This window comes from Erinaceus europaeus, chromosome 11 (assembly GCF_950295315.1).
Source record: "Erinaceus europaeus chromosome 11, mEriEur2.1, whole genome shotgun sequence".
Classification (NCBI taxonomy): domain Eukaryota; kingdom Metazoa; phylum Chordata; class Mammalia; order Eulipotyphla; family Erinaceidae; genus Erinaceus; species Erinaceus europaeus.
This window is the reverse complement of record NC_080172.1, coordinates 49,479,192-49,502,326: the sequence shown is the minus strand read 5'-3', so window position 1 is coordinate 49,502,326 and position 23,135 is coordinate 49,479,192. Positions and strand designations below refer to the sequence as shown.

Sequence of the window (23,135 nt, the reverse complement as noted above, 5' to 3'; positions counted from 1 at the left end):
ATAACAGTGATAAACAACAAGGACAACAAAAGGGGAAAAATAGCCTCCAGGATAGTGGATTAACCCTGGAGGTAATAATAATAATAATAGAAAACGAGAGAGAGAGAATCCAGAACATAAGTCTGGCATATCCAAGTCCAGGGAATGAAGCAAGTGCTTTAGGCATGCAAGTATTAAAGTTTTTATTTATTTGATGGAAACAAAAGTAGGGATACCTCTACTGTTCATGACCCTGCATGTGGAGACTGGGGGCTTCAACCCAGGTTCTTGTACATTTTATCTCTTATGCTCTTATTATTCTGTTCTCTTCATTTTATTTACTTATTTCTACTTGCCTCATAATTTGAATTCTTATTGTAGGAGATTTTTTTTTTTTTCCTTGCCTCCAGTCACTGGGGCTCAGTGCTGGCACTATGAGTCCACCAATCCTGCTGGCTCCCCCCCCCCCCCATTTTATTGGATAGGACAGAGAGTTGGGGGTGACAGAGAGGGAGAGAAAAAGATAAACACCTGCAGACCAGCTTTGTTGCTCTTGAAGTGTCTACCCTTGCAGGTAGAGAGCCAAAGGCTTGAACCTGGATCCTTGAGCAGGCCCTTGCATTTAGTATTATGTGAGCTTAACCAGGTATGCTACTGCCTAGCTCCCAGAGAAAATTTTTTTTCTTATTTATGACTGCTATAGTTATGTTACATTCTGTTGTGCATTACTGAACATAAGAGGGTTGTATGTTTACATTTTATATACATATGCCATCTTACAGCCCCTAAAATAGTCATTTCCTAATAGGTGGGAATTCTGGTCATTTTTTTCTATCAATATCTTTGTATGAGTAGATTTATAAAAAGCATTTTTAGGGCTGCACTATCTAATGTGAGATTAGTGAGACAATTTTGTATGATTTTCTGGCCTTTCCTGAATTTTGAACATGTCTAGGAAAGTAAGTTTAGAGTTGAGATTAAGTCTTAGGACATTTTTTTTTTCTCAGACGAGGCAGATGACGATGATGATCCAGAATATAACTTCCTAGAGGACCGTGATGAGCCAGACACAGAGGATTTCCGCACTGACCGGGCAGTAAGAATCACCAGTGAGTCTGTTTACTATGAGTCCTGCTTTTATTTTATTTATCTTTTAAAATTATCATTATCATTAGTTTTATTTGCTTATTTCCATATGAAATAGGAAGAATTGAAGGATAGGAAATGAGACTAGGAACTGAAGCGTATAGTTCAGATAAATGTTTTTGGATTAGTAAATGATAGCCATGAGAATTTTGTCAAATACATTTGAGAAAATGATGAAACATTGTCCTCTTGGAATTCCTTTTTGGTGCAAAATCAAACTAATTTGTGCCAATGGCAACTTGTTTGACTTTTTTCCTCAGAAAAGGAAGTGAATGAACTGATGGAAGAGCTGTTTGAAACTGTGAGTAATGATCCTTGGGGGAGAACTCAAAATTGTAAAAGTGAATTCTTTAGCAAGCTTGGTCTTTTGGTCCCAGGGCACCTCCTTCCAGAAGGGTGACCTCACTAAGCTTGTCCTTTGAGGTCACCTAGGAGTGAATATAGTAGCATGAGACTCAAAAGACTCCTGCTTGTCTGCATTTAGATTACTTTTGATGAAATTATCATTGCTAAGTGTTGGGTTACTCCTTGCTATCATCTAGTGCACTTCAAACTAGTTCTGTGCTTTATTTTAATTTTATTAGTGACTTAATGTTGATTTATACAATTTTACGATAACGGGTATAATTCCACACTGTTCCCACTGTGGTTCGCTCTCAGTCCTCCACCTCCCTGACCACTGGCGACGGAGGTCGAGGCAGCCCCTGGGAAGTCTATGGAAAAGACCTGAGAGACGGGTGAGCATGTGAAGGAAGAGAGACCACACCTTTGGGAGATGTTTCAGGGAACAGCTCATTTTATTTTGGGGGTATAAGCAGGTAGATATACTCAAGGGTTAGGAAAAGGTTAAGATATTCATCAAGCCACACACACAATACAGGGGTAAGTCTTGACCTATCAGGTGAAGTTACCATAAAAGGTCTGGTCATGAGCTCACCACACATAGGCAGGCTTCTCTCTAAAGGTAAATCATGAGCACCTTAGGGCAGTAGGGAAGAGAGCAGTTAAGCAAGACCAGGATATTTGCAGTGGGTTTCAGTTGGCCATATATGTGAATTGATGGCCTAGTTCAACAGGAATGAGCAAGTATGTACAAGAAAGTTCCCGGTCTGGAAAACTCCATCCATCTTAAGGTCATGGAGCTGAGTGGGGACCTGTCTACTGCCCTCCTGTGAGGAGGGGGCTCAGGGTCAACCCTCTCAGACTCTCATGGAGATAATGGCCTGGACTTCAAGACAGTGGGCCTTTCCCCTCTCCCACCACTAGAGTTTTGAATCCCTGCTTCCTTCATTGAAAGCTATAGCAGTTCTGCCAAAGTTGTAGTTAATTACTAGGTCTAGATTTTTCTGACCACAGATAGTTATCTTTCCTGTGAATTTGGCATCCTGACAGGTATGTTTGACATTTTGAGTTACCTATGCTGTGTTGTTGGCATTAGAAGTTGAGGTAATGGTCATTCATGTTTGACTCTGAGGGTAGTTCTGCTGAGAGCTGTACATTGTGAAATTCCCACACCTGTGGTCCTCACTGCTAGAGATTGTTGTAGGTGACTGTCACAGCTCCAGGAAAGCCCTCCTTTTTTCTTGCCCTCAGTTCCAAGATGAGATGGGATTCTCCAATATGGAAGATGATGGCCCAGAAGAGGAAGAGCGTGTGGCTGAGCCAAGGCCAAATTTTAACACGCCTCAAGCCCTGAGGTAGGATAACCAGAGGTCATGAGACTTAAGAGTGGGGAAAGTATGCCTGACAAAGATCTTACAGATTCAGGTGTCCATTTTCACCCTTCACTCCCTGCTGTTGTGACTGGAGGATGCACAGCCTATGGAAGTGTGAATGAGTGAATCTCCTTACTATGGGGCAGGGCAGCTGTAGACTAAGCTGTACTTGTTTGGGAAGGGAGAGAAAGCAATAGCTGGCATCCACAGCAGCTTCTCCAGGTGAGTGGTGCTGGAGAGGTGTGTAGGACTCCACGTGGCCAGCCACAGAAACTGCTCGAACCATAATGTCCACCAGGTCCCTTTTCGTCTCTTTATTTGCCATTACCATCAAATAAATGCATATGAATGCTTGTTTGTTCAAGGAATGCAGGGCAGCCTGAATGGATAGGAGTAGAAAGAAGGATGGGGAGAGCTTAAGACCTGAGATGTGAATAATGAGTCTGTTAGAGGATAGATGCTCTCCCAAGATTCTTTTTTTAAATATTTATTCATTCCCTTTTGTCGCTCTTGTTGTTTTATTATTGTAGTTATTGTTGTCGTCGTTGTTGGATAGGACAGAGAGAAATGGAGAGAGGAGGGGAGTTGGGTGGTAGCACAGCGGGTTAAGTGCAGGTGGCGCAAAGCAAAAGGACCTGCATAAGGATCCTGGTTCAAGCCACCGTCTCCCCACCTGCAGGGGAGTCACTTCACAGGCGGTGAAGCAGGTCTGCAGGTGTCTATCTTTCTCTCCTCCTCTCTGTCTTCCCCTCCTCTCTCCATTTCTCTCTGTCCTATCCAACAATGACATCAATAACAACTACAATAACTATAACAACAATAAAAAACGAGGACAACAAAAGGGAAAATAAATTAAAAAATGGAGAGAGGAGGGGAAGACAGAGTGAGGGAGAGAGAAAGACAGACACCTGTAGACCTGCTTCACCACTTGTGAAGGGACTCCCCTGCAGGGGGGGAGCCGGGGGCTTGAACCGAGATCCTTATGCTGGTCCTTGCGCTTTGTGCCACATGCACTTAACCCACTGCACTACCACCCGACTCCCTCACAAGATTCTTTATTTGGGGCAGGGGGGAGGAATTGACTCCTGCAGTACTACTGCTCCACCACTTGTGAAGCTTGTTCCCTGCAGGTGGGGGCTAGCGACTTGAATCCAGATAGAAGAAGAAAACAACGTGGATAACATGCATGGTTGGGTTGTGTAGGCATTTACCCTGGTAGCTGTAAATAAACTGTTAAAGAAACCACTGATGCTGGGCAGTAGTGTACCTGGTTTAGTGCACACGTGTATTATAATGTGCAAGGATCCAGGTTTAACTGCCGGGAGGGTAGTTTCACTAGATGTGAAACATTATTCTCTTTCTCCCTCTCTGTCTCCCCTCTTCTTCTCAGTTTCTCTCTGTGCTATGAAATATTAAAAAATAAAATAAAATAAGAGGAACATGTCACATATCATCAGTATGATGCCAGAATGGTGAATTCTCATGAGCTTCTTGGTTCAGATTTTTTTTTTTTAATATTCTTTTTTTTTAAATTTATTTATTCCCTTTTGCTGCCCTTGTTGTTGTATTGTTGTAGTTACTATTGTTATTATTGATGTCGTCGTTGTTGAATAGCACAGAGAGAAATGGAGACAGGAGGGGAAGACAGACAGGGGGAGAGAAAGATAGACACCTGCAGACCTGCTTCAGTGCTTGTGAAGCGACTCCCCTGCAGGTGGGGAGCTGGGGGCTCAAACCGGGATCCTTACGCCGTCCTTGGGCTTCGCGCCATGTGTGCTTAACCCGCTACGTTACTGCCCGACTCTGATTTTTTGTTGTTGTTGTTGTTAGATTTTTTTTTTTTAAAGATTTTATTAGGTTTTTTTTGTTGTTGTTGTTGTTTTGTCTCCAGGATTATTGTCAGGGCTTGGTGCCTGCACCATGAATCCAGTGCTCCTAGAGGCTATTTTTTCCCTTTTGTTACCCTGTTTTTTTTTTACTATTTTTGTGGTTGTTATTATCATTGTTATTGATGTCTTTGCTGTTGGATAGGACAGAGAGAAATGGAGAGAGGAGGGGAAGACAGAGAGGAGGAGAGAAAGACAGACTCCTGCAGACCTGCTTCACCACTTGTGAGGCGACTCCCCTGTAGGGGTGGGGAGCCGGGAATTTGCACTTTGCGCCACGTGGGCTTAACCCACTGTGCCACCGCCCGACTCCCTATTTATTAGTTTTTAAATGCTTATTTTTAAATATTTATTTTCCTCTTTTTGTAGCCCTTATTATTTTTTTATTGTTGTTGTAGTTATTGTTGTTATTGATGTCGTCATTGTTGGATAGGACAGAGAGAAATGGAGAGAGGAGGGGAGACAGGAGGAGAGAAAGATAGACACCTGCAGACCTGCTTCACCACCTGTGAAGCAACCCCTCTGCAAGTGGGGACCCGGGGGCTTGAACCGGGATCCTTAGGCTGGTCCTTGTGCTTTGTGCCACATGCGCTTAACCCAATGCAATACCGCCTGACTCCCAATTTTATTTACTTTTAATTATCATTATTTATTTATTGGATAGAGACAGCCAGAAATTGAGAGGGAAGGGAGTGATAAAGAAGGAGAGAGACACCTGCAACACTGCTTCACCACTTGCAAAGCTTTTTTTTTTATTTTGCCTCCAGGGTCATCGCCGGGGCTCAGTGCTGGCACTATGAATCCACTGCTCTGAGGCCATTTTTCCTATTTTGTTGCCCTTGTTGTGCTTGTTGTAGTTGTTATTGTCATACATGTTGTTGTTGGATCGGACAGAGAGAAATCGAGAGAGGAGGGGAAGATAGAGGGGTGGAGAAAGATAGACACCTGCAGACCTGCTTCACCTGCTTGCAAAGTGACCCCTGCAGGCAGGGAGCCAGGGGCTTGAACCAGGATCCTTACGCTGGCCCTTCCTCTTTGCACCATGTGCGCTTAACCCGCTGTGCTACCGCCCAGCTCCCCACTTGCAAAGCTTTAAACTTTCTCCCTTTAGGTGGGGACTAGGGGCTCAAACTAGGGCTCAACCAGGTGTGCCACCACCCAGCCCCAAGATTTTATTTATCTATTCATGAGAAAGATAGTAGACGGAAAGAGGGAGGGGGGGAGGGAGAGAGAGAGAGAGAGAAAGAATGAATGAACCAGATATCACTCTAGTACATGTGCTGCCAGGAATTGAACTTGGGACCTCATGCTGGAGAGTTCAATGTTCCATCCACTACACCACCTCCCAGACCATGTGTTTAAATTTTTTTATGTCTGGGCAGGGGAGACAGCATAATGGTTATGCAAACAGACTCTCATGCCTGAGGCTCCTAAATCCCAGGTTCAATCCCCCGCACCACCATAAGCCAGAGCTGAGCAGTGCTCTGCTGTTTCTCTCTGTGTGTGTCTCACTCTCTGCATCTGTCTCAAAAATAAAATTAATTAAAAAAAAATTTTTTTTTAATTTTTTATATCCTCTCTGGTTTATCACTTAGAAGAGTAACTGTGGAAGGTGTAGGGAGGGGGTTATCAATTCAGAACTTTATTATTTGAGCCTATTCTAGCAAGTCCAGGAAGAGATGTCTAGGTTAGGGCTTTTCCTAGAGGCTAAAATGGAACCTGGCGATGGTCAGTAGATGGAAATTAGCTCTCAGCTCACCATTAGAAGGAGTTGATGTATCATGTTTAGATTTAACTGTCTCCCTTCCCTATTGGGGTAGGTTTGAGGAGCCTCTGGCCAACTTGCTAAACGAGCAACATCGCACAGTGAAGGAGCTCCTTGAACAGCTGAAGATGAAGAAATCTTCAGCCAAACAGCAGCAGGAGGTAGAGAGGGTTAAGCCCCAGCGTGAGAAAGTTCAGCAGACTCTGATTTTAGACGCAGCACAGAGGAAGAGACTCCAGCAGCAGATGCAACAGGTAAGACTCTTCTGGCGCTGCTGTTGCGTCAGCCCCTGGCATGAGCCTGAAGTCCAAATGAGCAGCTTTGTGAAAATCAGAACTAGGCTCCTTGATGCCCAGTGAAGGCTTCAGACTGTAGGATCACCAACTGGGCCCTGGATAGGTCTATCTGTGTACTTACAGTTCAGGCAAGAACACACTTTAGGAGCCAGAAAGTTCTTAGTGAGCCACTCTGAAATTTAATAGCAGTCACTGCCAGAGTAATACTTCCTTTCTCATCTGAGTCCCTCTGATTTGGGCTTAGGTGTTGCCTAGTTCCACCATTAGCCCAAGGGGAACGTAACTGAGGAACTGTCTTCATAGGAAGATACGTGTTGTTGTCATAGTTTCTCCAGAAAGCAAAACGTGTTGGTCAAGTTGCAGCTATCTTGATAGGTAAGATCTTTTGGGTTCTTGATATGACAATATCATAACCTGCCACCACCTTATTCTCTTTCCCTCCCCAGCATGTTCAGCTCTTGACACAGATTCACCTTCTTGCCACCGCTAACCCCAGTCTCGGTTCAGAGGCCACGACCACCAGGATATTTCTGGTAAGATTCCAGATATCCCTAACACTACAGACTTAAGTGTGCAAGTAGCTTGGAAAGTCATTTTTTCTTTTTTTTTTTTTCTTAATTTTTTTGGTTTGTTTGTTATTGGATACAGACAGAGAGAAATTGAGAGAGAAGGGGGAGATAGAGAGGAAGAGAGACAGAGAGACACCTGCAGACCTGTTTCACCGCCTGTGAAGCAACTTCCCTGCAGGTGGGGAGCTGGGGGCTTGAACCAGGATCCTAACTGGTCCTTGCGCTTTGCGCCATGTGCGCTTAACCGCTGTGCTACTGCCCGACTCCCGGAAAGTCATTTTTTCATAGACATTCACCACCTCTTGATCTGCTTTTGCTCTTGGCTCCATGGTTGTATTGCTCTTCCTCTCAGTCTTACGTTTGTAGAGATCATGGAAGCTGCTGATTCTCATGAAAGAACCAGGATAGCCTTTCTCTCTAGAGCCTCTGCTTCATCTTTCAAACCACTGTAATTTCTTTTCTTTCTATTTATTTACCAGAGCATTGCTCAGTTCTGGCTAATGGTGGTGATGGACATTGAACTTGGGACTTTGGGGCCTCAGGCATGAAAGCCTTTTTGCTTAAGTACTGTCCTATCTCCCTAACCCTCTTAATTTTTTTCTAAGTTCTTTTTTTTAATTACTTTTTAAAAAAGATTTATTTGTTTATGTGTGAGAAAGGAGCAGAGCTTCACTCTGGCATATGTGATGCTGAGGGTTGAACTCTTGAAATGTCAGACTTTTTAATTTATTAGATAGAGACAGCCAGAAATAGAGAGGGAAGAGGGTGATAGAGAAGGTGAGAGACAGAGAGATACCTGCAGCCCTGCTTCACCACTCACAAAGCTTTCCCCTTACAGGTGGGGACTGGGGGTGAACAGGGTCCTTGTGCACTGCAACATGTCCGCTCAACCAGGTCGCCACTGCCCAGCCCCAAACCTTCAGCACTTATCAAACGCTGTATCACCTCCTGAGTTGTTACCCTGATTTTTTTTTTTTTTTTGCCTCCAGGGTTATCGCTGGCGCTTGGTGCCTGCACCATGAATCCACTGTTCCTGGAGGCTATTTTTTCCCATTTTTGTTGTCCTTGTTATTACTGTTATTGCTGTTGTTGTTGGATAGGACTGAGAGAAATTGAGAGAGGAGAGAGTGATAGAGAAAGAGAAAAGCTTTGCAAGTGGTGAAGCAGTGTTGCAGGTATCTGTGTTTGTCTCCTCTCTAGATTTCTGGCTGTTTCCATCTAGTAAAAAAAAAAAAAAAAAAGATAGGGAGTCGGGCAGTAGCACAGCGGGTTAAGCGCATGTGGCACAAAGCGGAAGGACCCATGTAAGGATCCCGGTTCAAGCCCCCGGCTCCCCACCTGCAGGGGAGTCGCTTCATAGGCGATGAAGCAGGTCTGCAGGTGTCTGTCTGTCTCTCCCCCTCTCTGTCTTCCCCTCCTCTCTCCATTTCACTCTGTCCTGTCTAACAATGACTACATCAATAATAACAACAACAATAACTACAACAACAGTGAAAAAAACAAGGGCAACAAACGGGAAGACAAATAAGTATTTTTTAAAAAATTTTAAAGGGATAATTTTCTTTTTTCCCTTTTGTTGCCGTTGTTTATCGCCATTGTTGTTGTTTTTATTGCTGTCATTGTTGCTGGATAGGACAGAGAGAAATAGAGAGAAGAAGGGAAGACAGAGAGGGAGACAGCAGCAGGTTAAGTGCAGGTGGTGCAAAGTGGAAGGACCAGCATAAGGATCCCGGTTTGAGCCCCAGGTCCACAAGCAGTGAAGCAGGTCTGCAGGTCATTCTCTCCCCTTCTCTGTCTTCCCTTCTGGTTTGAGCCCCCAGCTCCCCACCTGCAGGGGAGTTGCTCCATAGGCGGTGAAGCACATCTGCAGGTGTCTTATTCTCCCCTCTCTGTCTTCCCCTCCTCTCTCCTTTTCTCTCTGTCTTAACAACCACAACAATTATAACTACAACAACAATAATAATAACAATGACGGTAAACAACAAGCACAACAAAAGGGAAAAAATAGCCTCCAGGAGCAGTAGATTTGTAATGTAGGCACGAGTCCCAGCAGTAACCCTGGAGGCAAAACAAAAACAACAACAACAACAACAACAAAGAACATAGTACTAAATAAGGATCCGTGCGAGGATCCAGATTCAGACTCTTGGCTTCCCACCTGCAGGGGAGAACACTTCATAAGCTACAAAACAGGTCTGCAGGTGTCTTACCTTTCTCTTTCCCTATCTCCCCCTCCTTTCTCAATATTTACTCTGTCCTTTTCAATAAAATGGACAAAATGGCCACTAGTAGCCACGAATTTGTAGTGCTGGCATCAAACCCCAGCGAAGACAAAAAAAAAAAAGTAGTAATACTGTTTTTAATTGTCATTGGGATGTCTCTACTCCAGGCTGACTTTTTCAGATAGCAAAACAGAGATAAAGAAACAGAGGGGCCGGGTGGTGGCTCACCTGGTTGAGTGCACCTGTTCTCATGTGCAAGGACCAGGGTTCAATCCCCCAGTCTCCACCTGTAGAGGGAAAACACGGCAAGTGGTGAAGCAGGTCTGCAGATATCTGTCTCTCTCCCTCTCTGTCTCCCCCTTCCCTCTCAATTTCTGGCTGTCTCCAGCCAATAAATAAATAAAAATAATGCGAGAAAGAGAGAGAGAGATGAAACACTAAATCTTCCTTCAGTGTGATGGAGCCCAGATTCAAACAGTGTATGTGCATGACAAAGCAAGTTCATTATCAAAGTGAGCTATCTTGCTGGCCCCGTGGTGATGTTTTATTTAGTCATCTTTATTTTGTAGTAGGAGGGACTATTTCTCTCTCATAAGTTATGTTCCATTGGTTTGAGTTGTCTGGAACTTAGGTCTACTGGACTGGGAGATAGCTTACCTGACAGAGTGCACACTGTACCATGCACAAAAACCTCAGTTCCAGTCTGGCACTGTGTGGGAATTTAATGCACGGAGGAGGCTCATGAGTGGCAGGTAGAGTAGTACTGTAATTACTTTTCTTCTCTTTCAGATTAAAAGGGAAAAGGAGAATCAGAATAGGCTTAAATCTCGTTTGTGTCTTATTTCCTCAGAAAGAACTGGGAACCTTTGCTCAAAGCTCCATTGCTCTTCACCACCACTTCAACTCCAAGTTCCAGACCTTGTTTCAACCATGTAATCTGATGGGAGCTATGCAGCTTATTGAAGACTTCAACACACATGTCAGCATTGAACGGAGTCCTCGTAAAACTGTCAAGAAAACTGGTAGGGAACATACATGTCCCATTAAGCTTTACTTGTGTTAACTTTTATCCGGTAACTTTCCAGAGGTAAATTCCTAGGGATAGAGAAGACAGAATTTTTTTTTTTTTTTTTTTTCCGTGAGAGCCCCGAAGACAGACTTTTTGGCTTCCCACCTGCAGGGGAGAACACTTCATAAGCTACAAAACAGGTCTGCAGGTGTCTTACCTTTCTCTTTTCCTATCTCCCCCTCCTTTCTCAATATTTACTCTGTCCTTTTCAATAAAATGGACAAAATGGCCACCAGTAGCCACGAATTTGTAGTGCTGGCATCAAACCCCAGCGAAGACAAAAAAAAAAAAGTAGTAATACTGTTTTTAATTGTCATTGGGATGTCTCTTCTCCAGGCTGACTTTTTCAGATAGCAAAACAGAGATAAAGAAACAGAGGGGCCGGGTGGTGGCTCACCTGGTTGAGTGAAAAAATATTTATATAAAAAATAAAAAAATATTTATTTATTCCCTTTTGTTGCCCTTGTTGTTTTTTACTGTTGTAGTTATTATTGTTGTTGTTAATGATGTCATTGTTGTTGGATAGGACAGAGAGAAATGGAGAGAGGAGGAGAAGACAGAGGGGGAGAGAAAGACAAACACCTACAGACCTGCTTCACTGTCTGTGAAGCGACCCCCCCTGCAGATGGGGAACCAGGGGCTTGAACCTGGCTCCTTAAGCCGGTCCTTGTGCTTTGCGCCATGTGCACCTAACCCGCTGTGCTACTGCCCGACTCCACAAAATAATATTTTAAATTTTTTTCCTCCTCTGTTTTTTCCTTTGTAGTCATTATATAAGTTTCTAGAACCACATGATAATATTTAGAAAGGCAGTGTCTGGAACTGAGAGGCTTTGATAGCAAGATAGAGATGAATAAAGCTGAACTGTCTCCTTTTTATGGTTTTTTGTTCACAACTTGAGGAGTAATCTGAGAAAACTTAAGGAAAGTTACATAAGAATTGAATAAAATTCGGAATACCAGATTTGTCAGGGAGATTAAGGTAGTTAGAATCTTATTCTGCATGAAAAACAGCATTGTGAAGGTCATTTATCTTTCAAGGTATTTTTTAAAATTATCTTTATTTATTGGATAGAGAAAGCTGGGAATCAAGAGGGAAAAGGGTGATAGAGAGAAAGAAAGATACCTGCAACACTGCTTCATCTCTCACAAAGCTTTCCTCCTGCAGGTGGGGACCGGGGGCTTGAACCTGGGTCCTTGCACATTGTAACATATGCAGCCAGGTGCATCACCACCCACCTGGCCCCTTTTTCAAGGATTTAAAAGGGAAAGGAGGTAACACCTTTTTGAGCATGAATTATGTGCCAGTTATTACTTGGTGATTTACAACTGCTTGTGTGACTTAACTGTGTTAAGTGTTCCACATGAAAATGAATAAGAGAATTAGCTTTTTTTTTTTTAATGGTGAATTCACCTTTTTTTTCTGTTTTTTTATTTTTACAACAGAGCACTGCTCAGCTCTGGCTTATAGTGGTGCAGAGCACTGAACCTAGGACTTTGGAGCCTCAGGCTTGAGTTCTCTTTGCATGACCATTATACTATCTACGTCAGCCCGGAGAATTAACTTATAGTTGACATTGAGCATGTAGCATTAGGTCACTTGTTAGCTGAGTGTGGAAACGTCTTTGGAGAGGGTGTATGGGGAGAAGGGGTCAAATATGGGGCAGTTCCATTGAAATGTAAAAATATGTTTAGAGGGACTGGGTGGTGGCACACCTGGGTGGTTGTACATGGTACAAGGACCCGGGTTCGAGCCCATGGTCCCCACCTGCAGGGAGAAAGCTTTGCAAATGGTGAAGCAGTGTTGCAAGTGTCTTTCTCCCTCTCTCCCTATCACTCCCTCCCCTCTTAACTTCTGACTGTCTCTATCCAATAAATAAATAAAGATTTTTAAAAAAATAAATAATAAGGGAGTCGGGCGGTGGCGCAGTGGGTTAAGCGCACATGGCGCAAAGCGCAGGGACCAGCGTAAGGATCCCGGTTCGAGCCCCCGGCTCCCCACCTGCAGGGGAGTCGCTTCACGGGTGGTGAAGCAGTTCTGCAGGTGTCTATCTTTCTCTCCCCTCTCTCTCTGTCTTCCCCTCCTCTCTCCATTTCTCTCTGTCCTATCCAACAACAAAGCAACGTCAACAATGGCAATAATAACCGCAATGAGGCTGCAACAACTAGGGCAACAAAAAGGGGGAAAAATGGCCTCCAGGAGCGGTGGATTCATGGTGCAGGCACCGAGCCCAGCAATAACCCTGGAGGAAAAATAAATAAATAAATAAATAAATAAATAAATAAATAAATAATAAAAATACATTCAGGAACTTTTATGAAGCAGTCTTCTATTCTCTAATATCATTTATCATTATTTCTTCCCCCCCCACCCCCCTACAGCCTCTGAGTTTCCATGTTTGCCAAAGCAAGTGGCTTGGATCCTAGCCACCAACAAGGTTTTTATGTATCCAGAGCTACTGCCAGTGTGTTCCCTGAGAGCAAAGAATCCTCAAGAAAAGATTTTGTTCACCAAAGCTGAGGACAAGTAAGGGTTTGCTACTGAGGGCATCACCCCTAAGGCAGTTACTTCTCTCTTTATATTTCTTGTATAATTACTGATGTCTTAAGTATACTTTTTTGCCTCACATTTTGATGTGTTAGTAGACTGTGTGGGGGGAGAACCAGAACATCACTCTGATGCATGTGATGCCAGAGATCAAACTAGAGACCTCATGCTTCAGAGTCCAGTGCTCTAGCCACTACTCTGTCACTCATCTCCACCCAGCAACCCAGGGTTTCTTTTATCTTTTTTTTATTTATAAAATAAAAAATATTGACAAAACCGTAGCATAAGAGAGATGCAATTCCCACCACCAAAGTTACATATTCCATCCCCTCCTTTGAAAGCTTTCCTGTTCTTTATCTCTCTGGGAGCGTGGACCCAGGATCGTTATGGGGTGTAGAGTGTGGACAGTCTGGCTTCTGTAATTGCTTGTCTATTGGACATGGGTGTTGGCAGGTTGATCTATACTCCCAGCTTATTTCTCTCTTTCCCTAAGGAGGCAGGGCTCTGGAGAGGTGGGGCTCCAGGATACATTGGTGAGGGTGTCTGCCCGGGGAAGTCAGGTTGGCATCATGGTAGCATCTATAGCTTGGTGTCTGAAAAAGCAGTAAGATATAAAGAAGAACAAATTGTTTATAATCAGGAGCCTAAAGGCAGGAATCTAACAGATGATTTGCAACCCAGGGTTTCTTTAGGCTTAACTTGTGGCAGCTGCTCTGTTCTGCTCCATGGTGCAGGAAGACAGACTCACATGAAGTCAGTGTGCTTTTATTGTGCAGTGACTGAACACACTACACGGAGGATGGCTATAGAATAATAGAAGCTCCTCCTCCACCCTGGGACAGCTGCTTGTGTGACTTAAATATACAGGAGAAAACCAGTCTTCAACCTGTCTACTCTCCCTCAAGGGCCCCAGACCTTTATGTCAAGGTGAATGTCTAAGAAAGCCCACGTTTTATCCACTGTTCCACCTCCTGGGCCTCAACCTAAAATCTTCTAGAAATTGCTATTTTTCTTTTTTTAAATTTTCCCTTTTGTTGCCCTCGTTTTTGTTGTTGTTATTGATGTCACCATTGTTAGACAGGACAGACAGAAATGAGAGAGGAGGGGAAGACAGAGGGAGAGAGAAAGATAGACACCTGCAGACCTGCTTCACTGCCTGTGAAACAACTCCAGGGAGCCGGGGGCAGTTGCTTTTTTTGTTGTTGTTGTCTTTTTTTGTTTGTTTGTTTACTATCTTTATTTATTGGATAGAGACAGCCAGAAATTGAGAGGGCAGGGGGAGATCAAGATTAAGAGAGAAAGAGAGACAACTGCAGCACTGCTTCACCATCCGCAAAGCTTTCTCCCTGCAGGTGGGGACCAGGGGCTCGAACCTGGGTCCTTTGCATATTGTAAAGTGTGTACAACCAGGTGCGCCACCACCTGGCCCCCCTTTTTTGGTTGTCTATATTTTTAAAATATTTTTTCTTTCTTTTTTTTCTTTTTTGCCCCCAGGTTTATTGCTGAGGCTCAGTGCACGAATCCACTGCTCCTGGAGACTATTATTTTTTTCCCCTTTTGTTGCCTTTTTTGTTTAATCATTATCGTGGTTATTATTGTTGTTTTGCTGTCATTGTTATTGGATAGGACAGAGAGAAATGGAGAGAAGAGGGGAATACAGAGAGGGAAAGAGAAAGACAGACCTGCTTTACCACTTGTGAGGTGACCCCCCTGCAGGTGGGGAGCCAGGAGCTGGAACCAGGATTCTTACCCTAGTCCTTGCATTTCACGCCATGTGTGCTTAATGCTGTGCTATCGCCTGATCCGAAGACAGTTTTTCTTATGATTTATTTATATTGTCATTCAGAGCAATAATAAAGGCTCTTTGATAGCCCTTTTATTTGCCACTGAGTGACAATAATAAAGATCAAGAACATTTTTATGACATTAGTAAATTCATACATAGGTATCCATGACTGAATGAATGTGTGACATTGAGGGGGTAGTGTTGGTGCTAATTCAATATGTCTAATATAGGGACAGGGGTAGATAGCATAATGATTATGCAAAGAGACTCTCATGCCTGAGGCTCCAAAGTCCCAGGTTCAATCCCCTGTATCACCATCAACCAGAGCTGAGCAGTGCTCTGGTTAAAAAAGAAGAAAAACAAATATGTCTAACATGATGCCCATCTTTAATTTTTTATACTTTTTATTAGATCCATTTGCCTTCCTTTTTATTGTCATTATAAAGTTCATCATGATGTGCCACTTATCAATAGTTTTTACCAACTTGTTTCTCTTAAACTGATTGAATCTTATTCATTATACTTCTTAGAACTCAGTAAATACCTAAAGTGGACTGGGGAAACAGCATAATGACTATGCAAATGACTTTCCTGCCTGAGGCTGAGGTCCCAGATTCAATCCCCAGCGTCATCAAAACCCAGAGTTTAGCAGAGCTTTGGTAAAAATAAGTAAATAAAATAGTGAGAAAAAAATAAAGAATTTCAATAACTATCTAAACTTTTCTATTGATTAGCCGTTACCACAAGAATTATATCTAGAGAAAGTGGATTGTAAAATGGGGAGTCAGCTTGGGGAAACTTTCCACAAGAGTGAAGTGTGAAATGGAATTCAGTGTTCTTCTTTCTTAGTTTATTGGCTTTAGGACTGAAGCACTTTGAAGGGACTGACTTGCCTAAGCCTCTAATCAGCAAGTACCTTCTAACCTGTAAGACTGCCCACCAGTTAACTGTGAGAATAAAAAACCTCAGCATGAACAAAGCCCCTAATAACATCATTAAGGTGAGTGTTACTGAATCCCTATCCGGATGTATGTGTCATTTCCCACCCTCAACGCCCCCCCTTTTTTTCCCTTCTTGGTCTTAATGCATATAGAGACCCCTTACCTAAGGGCTAATCCTTTTACCCATGCTCTCAATTAATTCCTCTCTTGCTTTTTCAGGGACATTGATTCATTATTTTCCTCTGGAATACCATTTTCTGTTATGAATATGTCCTCTAAATACAACATTGTTTAGGAGAAATAATTCCACTTATTGAGACCCTAAGGTCCTAGATTCAATTCAAAGCACCACCATGGGCCAGAACTGAGCACTGTGTCTGTCTGTGTAAATAAATCTTTTTTTCCTTTTTAATATGTTCAAGTCTTAATATACTTCTCCAGTATTTTTTTAATGTATTTTTTAAATATTTATTTTATTTATTCCCTTTTGTTGCCCTTGTTGTTTTATTGTTGTAGTTATTATTGTTGTTGTCGTTGTTGGATAGGACAGAGAGAAATGGAGAGAGGAGGGGAAGACAGAGAGGAGGAGAGAAAGATAGACACCTGCAGACCTGCTTCACCGCCTGTGAAGCGACTCCCCTGCAGGTGGGGAGCCGGGGTTCGAACTGGGATCCTTATGCCGGTCCTTGTGCTTTGCGCCACCTGCGCACTTAACCTGCTGCGCTACAGCCCGACTCCCTATGTATTTTTTTTTTATGCAGCTGGGAAATGAACTAGGGACCTCACTTTACATAACATCATCACTGATCAGCTGTCTTAGAGACAGAGAGGGAGAAGACAAAAGATGGAAAGGAAGGAAACAGCACTGTTCCACCACTTATGTGCTCCCACTCCCACTCCCACTCCCACTCGGTACCCTGGTTTGAACTCACGGGTTCATGAACAGAAAAGGCTCTACCATACTTGCTGAACCATCTCCTGGCCCTCAAAACATATTTCTCTCTCTCTCTCTCTTTTTTTAAATTAAAAAAAATTTTTTTAACCAGAACACTGTTCAGCTCTGACTTACAGTGATGCAGGGGACTGAACCGGGGACTTTGGAGCCTCCGGCATGAGAGTCTGTTTGCATAACCATTATGCTGTCTACCCTCTGCCTTTCTTTTCTTTTTTTTTTTTTTTTTTAAGGTTTTTATTTACTTACTGGTTTGTCAGAACAGTCATGACACATTTGACATAGAAAAATACATCACGGGCGGAGGGTAGATAGCATAATGGTTATGCAAAGAGACTCTCATGCCTGATGCTCCAAAGTCCCAGGTTCAGTCCCCCCGCACCACCATAAGCCAGAGCTGAACAGTGCTCTGGTTAAAAAAAAAAAAAGAAAAGAAAAAAGAAAGATAGAAAAAGAAAAGAAATAAGCAGCAAATTTTTTGTGCTCCGAGAGGTGGCGCAGTGGTAAAGCTTTGGTCTCTGAAGCATGAGGTCCCGAGTTCGATCCCCAGCAGAACATGTGCCAGAATGATGTCTGGTTCTTTCTCCTCCCTCTATCTTTCTCATAAATAAATAAAATATTTCTTTAAAAATATGTCACGATTGTTGCAACAACCTGATATTTTGGATAAAGACTGAGAGAAGTTGAGAGGGAAGGGGTAGAGAAAGAGGGTAAAAGACAGATACTGCCTACAGCATTATTTCACCACTCATGAAGCTTCTGCTCTACATGTGAGAAGAGACTTGAACCCAGAACCTTGCACATGTATTCATTCAAGTGTACCACCACCTACCCCTCAAACTTAATTTATTCTATTTCACTCTAACCATCTCAAAAAATTATATAGCACTTTATATCTGTCTCCTTAATTCTTTTTATTTTGGTGAGGCTCTGGTAGTAAACTCATTACTTCATGTGTGGCACTTCTTTACCTCTAATTCTGGACATAGCTTTTTGCCAGTTTTGAAATAATATTACATGTTTAACTTTTCTCCATATAGGATTGTCTTCATTCTCCTTGATCCATTGCCACTCATCCATCTCTTTTTTTAAATTACCTTTATCTGTTTGTCAAATAGAGACAGCCAGAAATCAAGAGAGACAGAGACACCTGCAGCACTGCGTCACCACTCATGAAGCACTTGCAGAGTCCCCACTGCAGGTGGGGACCAAGGGCTTGAAATCAGGTTCTTGCGCACTGTAGTGTGTGTACTTAACCACTGTCTGGCTCCTCGTTCATCTGTCTTTTGATCTTTGAAGTTTTTGTTGCTTTTGCCTTTCCTTCTCCTTTCAGACTTCCATCTTTAAAAATATTGCTTTCTGGGAGTCGGGCAGTAGTGCAGCAGGTTAAGCGCACGTGGCACTAAGCACAAGAAACGGTATAAGGATCTCGGTTCGAGAAATAAAAAAAAAATAAAACAAGAAATAAAAGGATCTCGGTTCGAGATCCCAGCTCCCCACCTGCAGGAGAGTCATTTCACAGGCAGTGAAGCAGGTCTGCAGGTGTCTCTCTTTATCTCCCCCTCTCTGTCTTCTCCTCCTCTCTCCATTTCTCTGTCCTATCTAACAACGACAATCATTAACAACAACAATAATAACAATAAAAAAGGCAACAAAAGGGAAAATAAATTTTAAAAAATATTCCTTTATTAGGTGGCTATGTTGCGCAATGGATGCGCTTTGGACTTCTAGTGATAAAAATATTTCTTTCTGGTGGTACTGTAGATAAAAGTATTGGAATCTCAAGTATGAGGTCCTAAGTTCAATCCTTGGCATTGTATGTGCAAGACTAATACTCTGGTTCTCTCTCTGTCATAAATAAATATCTTATAAAAAGAAAGAATTGGGGGCTGGGTGGTAACGCAGCGGGTTATGCACACATGACCTGTGGAAGGATCCCGGTTCGAACCCCCATCTCCCCACCTGTGTGTGTGTGTGTGTGGGGGGTTGCTTCGCAGGCAGGAAAGCAGGTCTGCAGTTGTCTGTCTTTTCTCCTCTTCTCCGTCTTCCCCTCCTCTCTCCATTTCTGTCTCCTATCCAGCAACAACAATAATAACAATAACAACCACAAGAAGGGCAACAAAATGGGGAGTATAGCCTCCAGGAGCAGTTGATTCGTAGTGCTGGCACGGAGCCCCAGTGATAACCCTGAAGGCAAAAAAGAAAGAAAGAATTGGGTGGTGGTGCACTGGGTTGAGCGCACATGTTCCAATGCGCAACAACCCAGGTTTGAGCGCTGATCCCCACCTGAAGAGGGAAAGCTTTGCGAGTGGTAAAGCAGTGTTGTAGGTGTCTCTCTGTCTCTCTCCTCTATCTCCCCTTTCCCTCTCAATTTCTGGCTCTCTATGCAATAAATAAAGACAATTTTTTAAAAAGAATTATTCATATGTATTCAAAGTATGAGATAAGCACTGTTGTTGTATTTGTTGAGCAGGAACAAATCTGATTTAAAATCACTCAAATTTGCTTTCTTTCCTATATGACCTAAAATTTTCCTTTCCTGGCAACTAGAATAAAGATCAGAATTAGGGGGGCAGGGTGCAAGGGTTAAGTGCACATGGTGCAAAGCCCCCTGCCCCCACCTGCAGGCACGTAGCTTCACAGGCAGTGAAACAGGTCTGCAGGTGTCTGTTTCTCTCCCCTTTCTGTCTTCCCCTTCTCTCTTGATTTCTCTCTGTTGTATCCTACAACAGCTGCAGAAGCAACAATAAAGGCAACAAAAATGGGGAAAATGGCCTCTAGGAGCAGTGGATTTGTAGTGCAGGTACTGAGCCCCAACGATAACCTGGAGGCAAAGAAAAAAATCATAATTAGAAGGTACTGAAGTACTAGTAAAATTTCTGTTGGAGATTAGTTTGGTTTGAAATGCACAGACATAAGTACACGTTGTTTATGTGTATATGTAGCTATGAGAGTGTGTGCATCTTATATCACTGCCCACCCCACTCTTCATCATGGGCAATGATTCTAGGAGAAATGTAACCCAAACTTTCTTTCTTCACCTTCAGTTTTACAAGAAGACCAAGCAACTACCTATCTTAGTGAAGTGCTGTGAAGAGATCCAGCCGCATCAGTGGAAGCCACCAGTAGAGCGGGAAGAACATCAACTTCCATTCTGGCTAAAGGTACAGCCCAACTCCTCAAAGCAGGTTGAAAGTAAAGTGCTTGCTAATAACCCAGAAGAAACATTAAGGAAGGGCTGCTTTAAACTTTAATGTTGGGCTAGGGAAACAGCATAATGGAGATATAAAATACTTTCAGACCTGAGGCTCTGAAATCCCAGGTTCAATCCCCAACTCTACTATAAACCAGAACTGAGTAGTGTTCTGGTACTAACAAGAAAATTTCAGTGCTTCACTTGTAAAACTAGAACTTGAGGAAAACCTTCCTTATTCACTTTTCCTCCTTCTCTGCTTCACCCTGCCCCTTGCCCCCCAACTGCAAGTGATTTCACTTTTTAAAAATTGTATAGCAGCCTAGGAGGTGGTACACTAGATAAAGTGTTTGAACTTCAAACATGAGTTCATGAGTTCAGTCCCCAGGATCCATATGCCAGATGCTTTGATGTGTTCTCCCTCCTTCCCCTCCTCCACTTCCCCCTCTCCCCTAGCACCTTTCCTCCCTCCCCTACCCCCCTTGCCTCTCTCCCCTTCCCGCCTTTGTTCCCCATCCTCCCATTTTATAAATAAGTTGGAGCCAGGTGGTGGCTCACCTGCTTGAGCATACACATTGCTATGCGTAAGGGCCCAGGTTCAAGCCCCTACAAAGGGGAAGTTTTGCAGGTGTTAAAGCAGTGCTACAGGTGTGTCTGTAGTCCTCTCTCCCATTATCTCCCTCTCCTCTTTTTTTTCCCCTCCAGGGTTACTGCTGGGGCTCAGTGCCTGCACTGTGAACCCACTGCTCCTGGAGGCCATTTTCCCCATTTTGTTGCCCTTGTTGTTGTTGTTGTTGCCGTTGCTGCTGTTGTTGCTGGATAGGACAGAGAGAAATCGAGAGAGGAGGGGAGACAGAAGGGGAGAGAAAGGCACCTGCAGACCTGCTTCACTGCCTGTGAAGCGACCCCCTCACATGCAGGTGAGGGGCCAGGGACTCAAACCGGGATCCTTCCACCGCTCCTTGTGCTTTGTGCCATGTGCACTTAAGCTGCTGCGCTACCGCCTGGCCCCCTCCTTCTTGATTTCTAGCTCTGCTTATTAAATTAAAAAATAATAAATATTTAAATAAATAAGCTTTTTAATAAAAATTGTAAAATCGGGTGGGGGTATAGCATAATGGCTATGCAAAGAGACTTTCATGCCTGAGGCTCTCAAGTCCCAGGTTCAATCCCCACACCACCATTAGCCAGAGCTGAGCAGTGTTCTGGTAAAAAAAAAAAAATTGTAAAATCGTAGTTTTATAAAAGGAGTTGAAGTATTTTCTTAAGTATATAATTGTATTTTTTAATTATATTTTAATTTTACTAGATAGAGACTGCCAGAAATTGAGAGGAATGAGAGACAGAGAAACAGCTGCAGCACTGCTTCAACATTTGTGAAGCTTTCTTCCTGCAGGTGGGGACCTGTGCCTTGAACCCGGGTCCTTGTACATTGTAACATGTGTGCTCAACCAGGTGTGCCACCACCTGGCCCCTATAATTTTTTTTTTTTTTTTTTTTACCAGAGCACTGCTCAGCTCTGGCTTATGGTGGTGTTGGCGATTGAACCTTAGACCTCAGAGTTTCGGGCATAACCTCAGGAGTCTGTTTGCATAACCATTATGCTATCTCCCCTCCCCTCTAATTATGTGATTGTAATGCTGTCTTTGTAGGATTTGATACCATGAAGAAACCTTTTTGTTTTTTGTTTTGTTTTGTTTCAAAGCAAAATTCAGGCTATTGATGGTGCTAGCAATAGAACCTGGGACCTCTCAAAGGCAGGTCCTATGTACATTAATTCCCTAAACCCAGAACAGTGCTTTAACATACTTTGGGCTCCCCACCTGCAGGGGAGTCGCTTCATAGGCGGTGAAGCAGGTCTTCAAGTGTCTCTTTCTCTCCCCCTCTCTGTCTTCCCCTCCTCTCTCCATTTCTCTCTGTCCTATCCAACGACATCAATAACAACAACAAGGGCAACTTTTGTTCCCTTTTGGGAGTAAATAAATAAATATTTTTTTTAAAAAGGTGCTTTGGGCTGTGAGTCGGGCAGTAGCACAGCAGGTTAAGTGCAGGTGGCACAAGGACCAGCGAAGGATCCCAGTTCGAGCATCCGGCTCCCCTGCAACCTGCAGGGGAGTCGCTTCACAGGCGGTGAAGCAGGTCTGCAGGTGTCTGTCTTTCTCTTTTCCTCTCTATTTTCTCCTCCTCTCTCCATTTCTCTCTGTCCTACCCAAGAACAACGACATCAATAACAACAACAATAATAACTACAACAATAAGAAATAATAAGGCAACAAAAGGGAATAAATATTTTTTTAAATCTTTAATTTAAAAAAAAAAAAGATGCTTTGGGCTAGGGAGTATGTCTGAGTATGTTGTAAAGTCCCAGGTCCAATACCTATGCTCCATAAGAGAGCTGAGCAGTGATCTGGTAAAAAAAAAAAAAAAAAAAAAAAAAGGTAAGGGTCATGTGGTCTGAGATAAAGCATTGGACTCTCAAGCATAAGGTCCTGAGTTCTATCCCCAGCAGCTTATGTACCAGACTAATGTCTGGTTCTTTCTCTCTCCCCTGTCTTTCTCATTAATAAATAATAAATAAATAAATTCTTTAAAAAAAGAAGTTAGGGTTGTGTGGTAGCACACCTGGTAGAGTGCATGTTACCATGCTCAAGGACCCTGGTACAAGCCCCTAGTTCAAACCTGCAGAGCGGAAACTCCAGTAGCTCTAGAGCAATGCTTCCGGTGTCTTTCCTCTCTGGCTCTCTCCCCCTTTCTATCTCTGTATCTCTCTCTGGGTTTCACCGTGTATTAAAAAAGAAAAGGGAAGGGAGTCGGGCGGTAGTGTAGCACGTTAAGCGCACGTGGCGCAAAGCGCAAGGACCAGCCTAAGGATCCTGGTTCGAGCCCTCAACTCCCCACCTGCAGGAGGGTGGCTTCACAGGTGGTGAAGCAGGTCTGCAGGTGTCTGTCTCTCTTCCCCTCTCTGTCTTCCCCTCCTCTCTCCATTTCTCTGTCCTAGCCAACAACGACGACATCAAGAACAACAACAACAATAAGGGCAACAAATGGGAAAATAAATTAATAAATATT

General features: G+C 43.2%; 1 protein-coding gene across 1 annotated transcript in view; it reads left to right on the top strand.

The window, feature by feature from the left end:
• GON4L (gon-4 like) overlaps positions 1–23,135 on the top strand; it is an 87,498-nt gene that overhangs the window by 45,701 nt on the left and 18,662 nt on the right. The window contains exons 12-20 of the mRNA XM_060201592.1: positions 987–1,088; positions 1,386–1,426; positions 2,719–2,822; positions 6,547–6,745; positions 7,234–7,320; positions 10,429–10,600; positions 13,029–13,173; positions 15,830–15,980; positions 19,921–20,037. Coding sequence (XP_060057575.1) covers positions 987–1,088; positions 1,386–1,426; positions 2,719–2,822; positions 6,547–6,745; positions 7,234–7,320; positions 10,429–10,600; positions 13,029–13,173; positions 15,830–15,980; positions 19,921–20,037 — 1,118 coding nt within the window. The remainder of the gene's footprint in view (positions 1–986; positions 1,089–1,385; positions 1,427–2,718; positions 2,823–6,546; positions 6,746–7,233; positions 7,321–10,428; positions 10,601–13,028; positions 13,174–15,829; positions 15,981–19,920; positions 20,038–23,135) is intronic.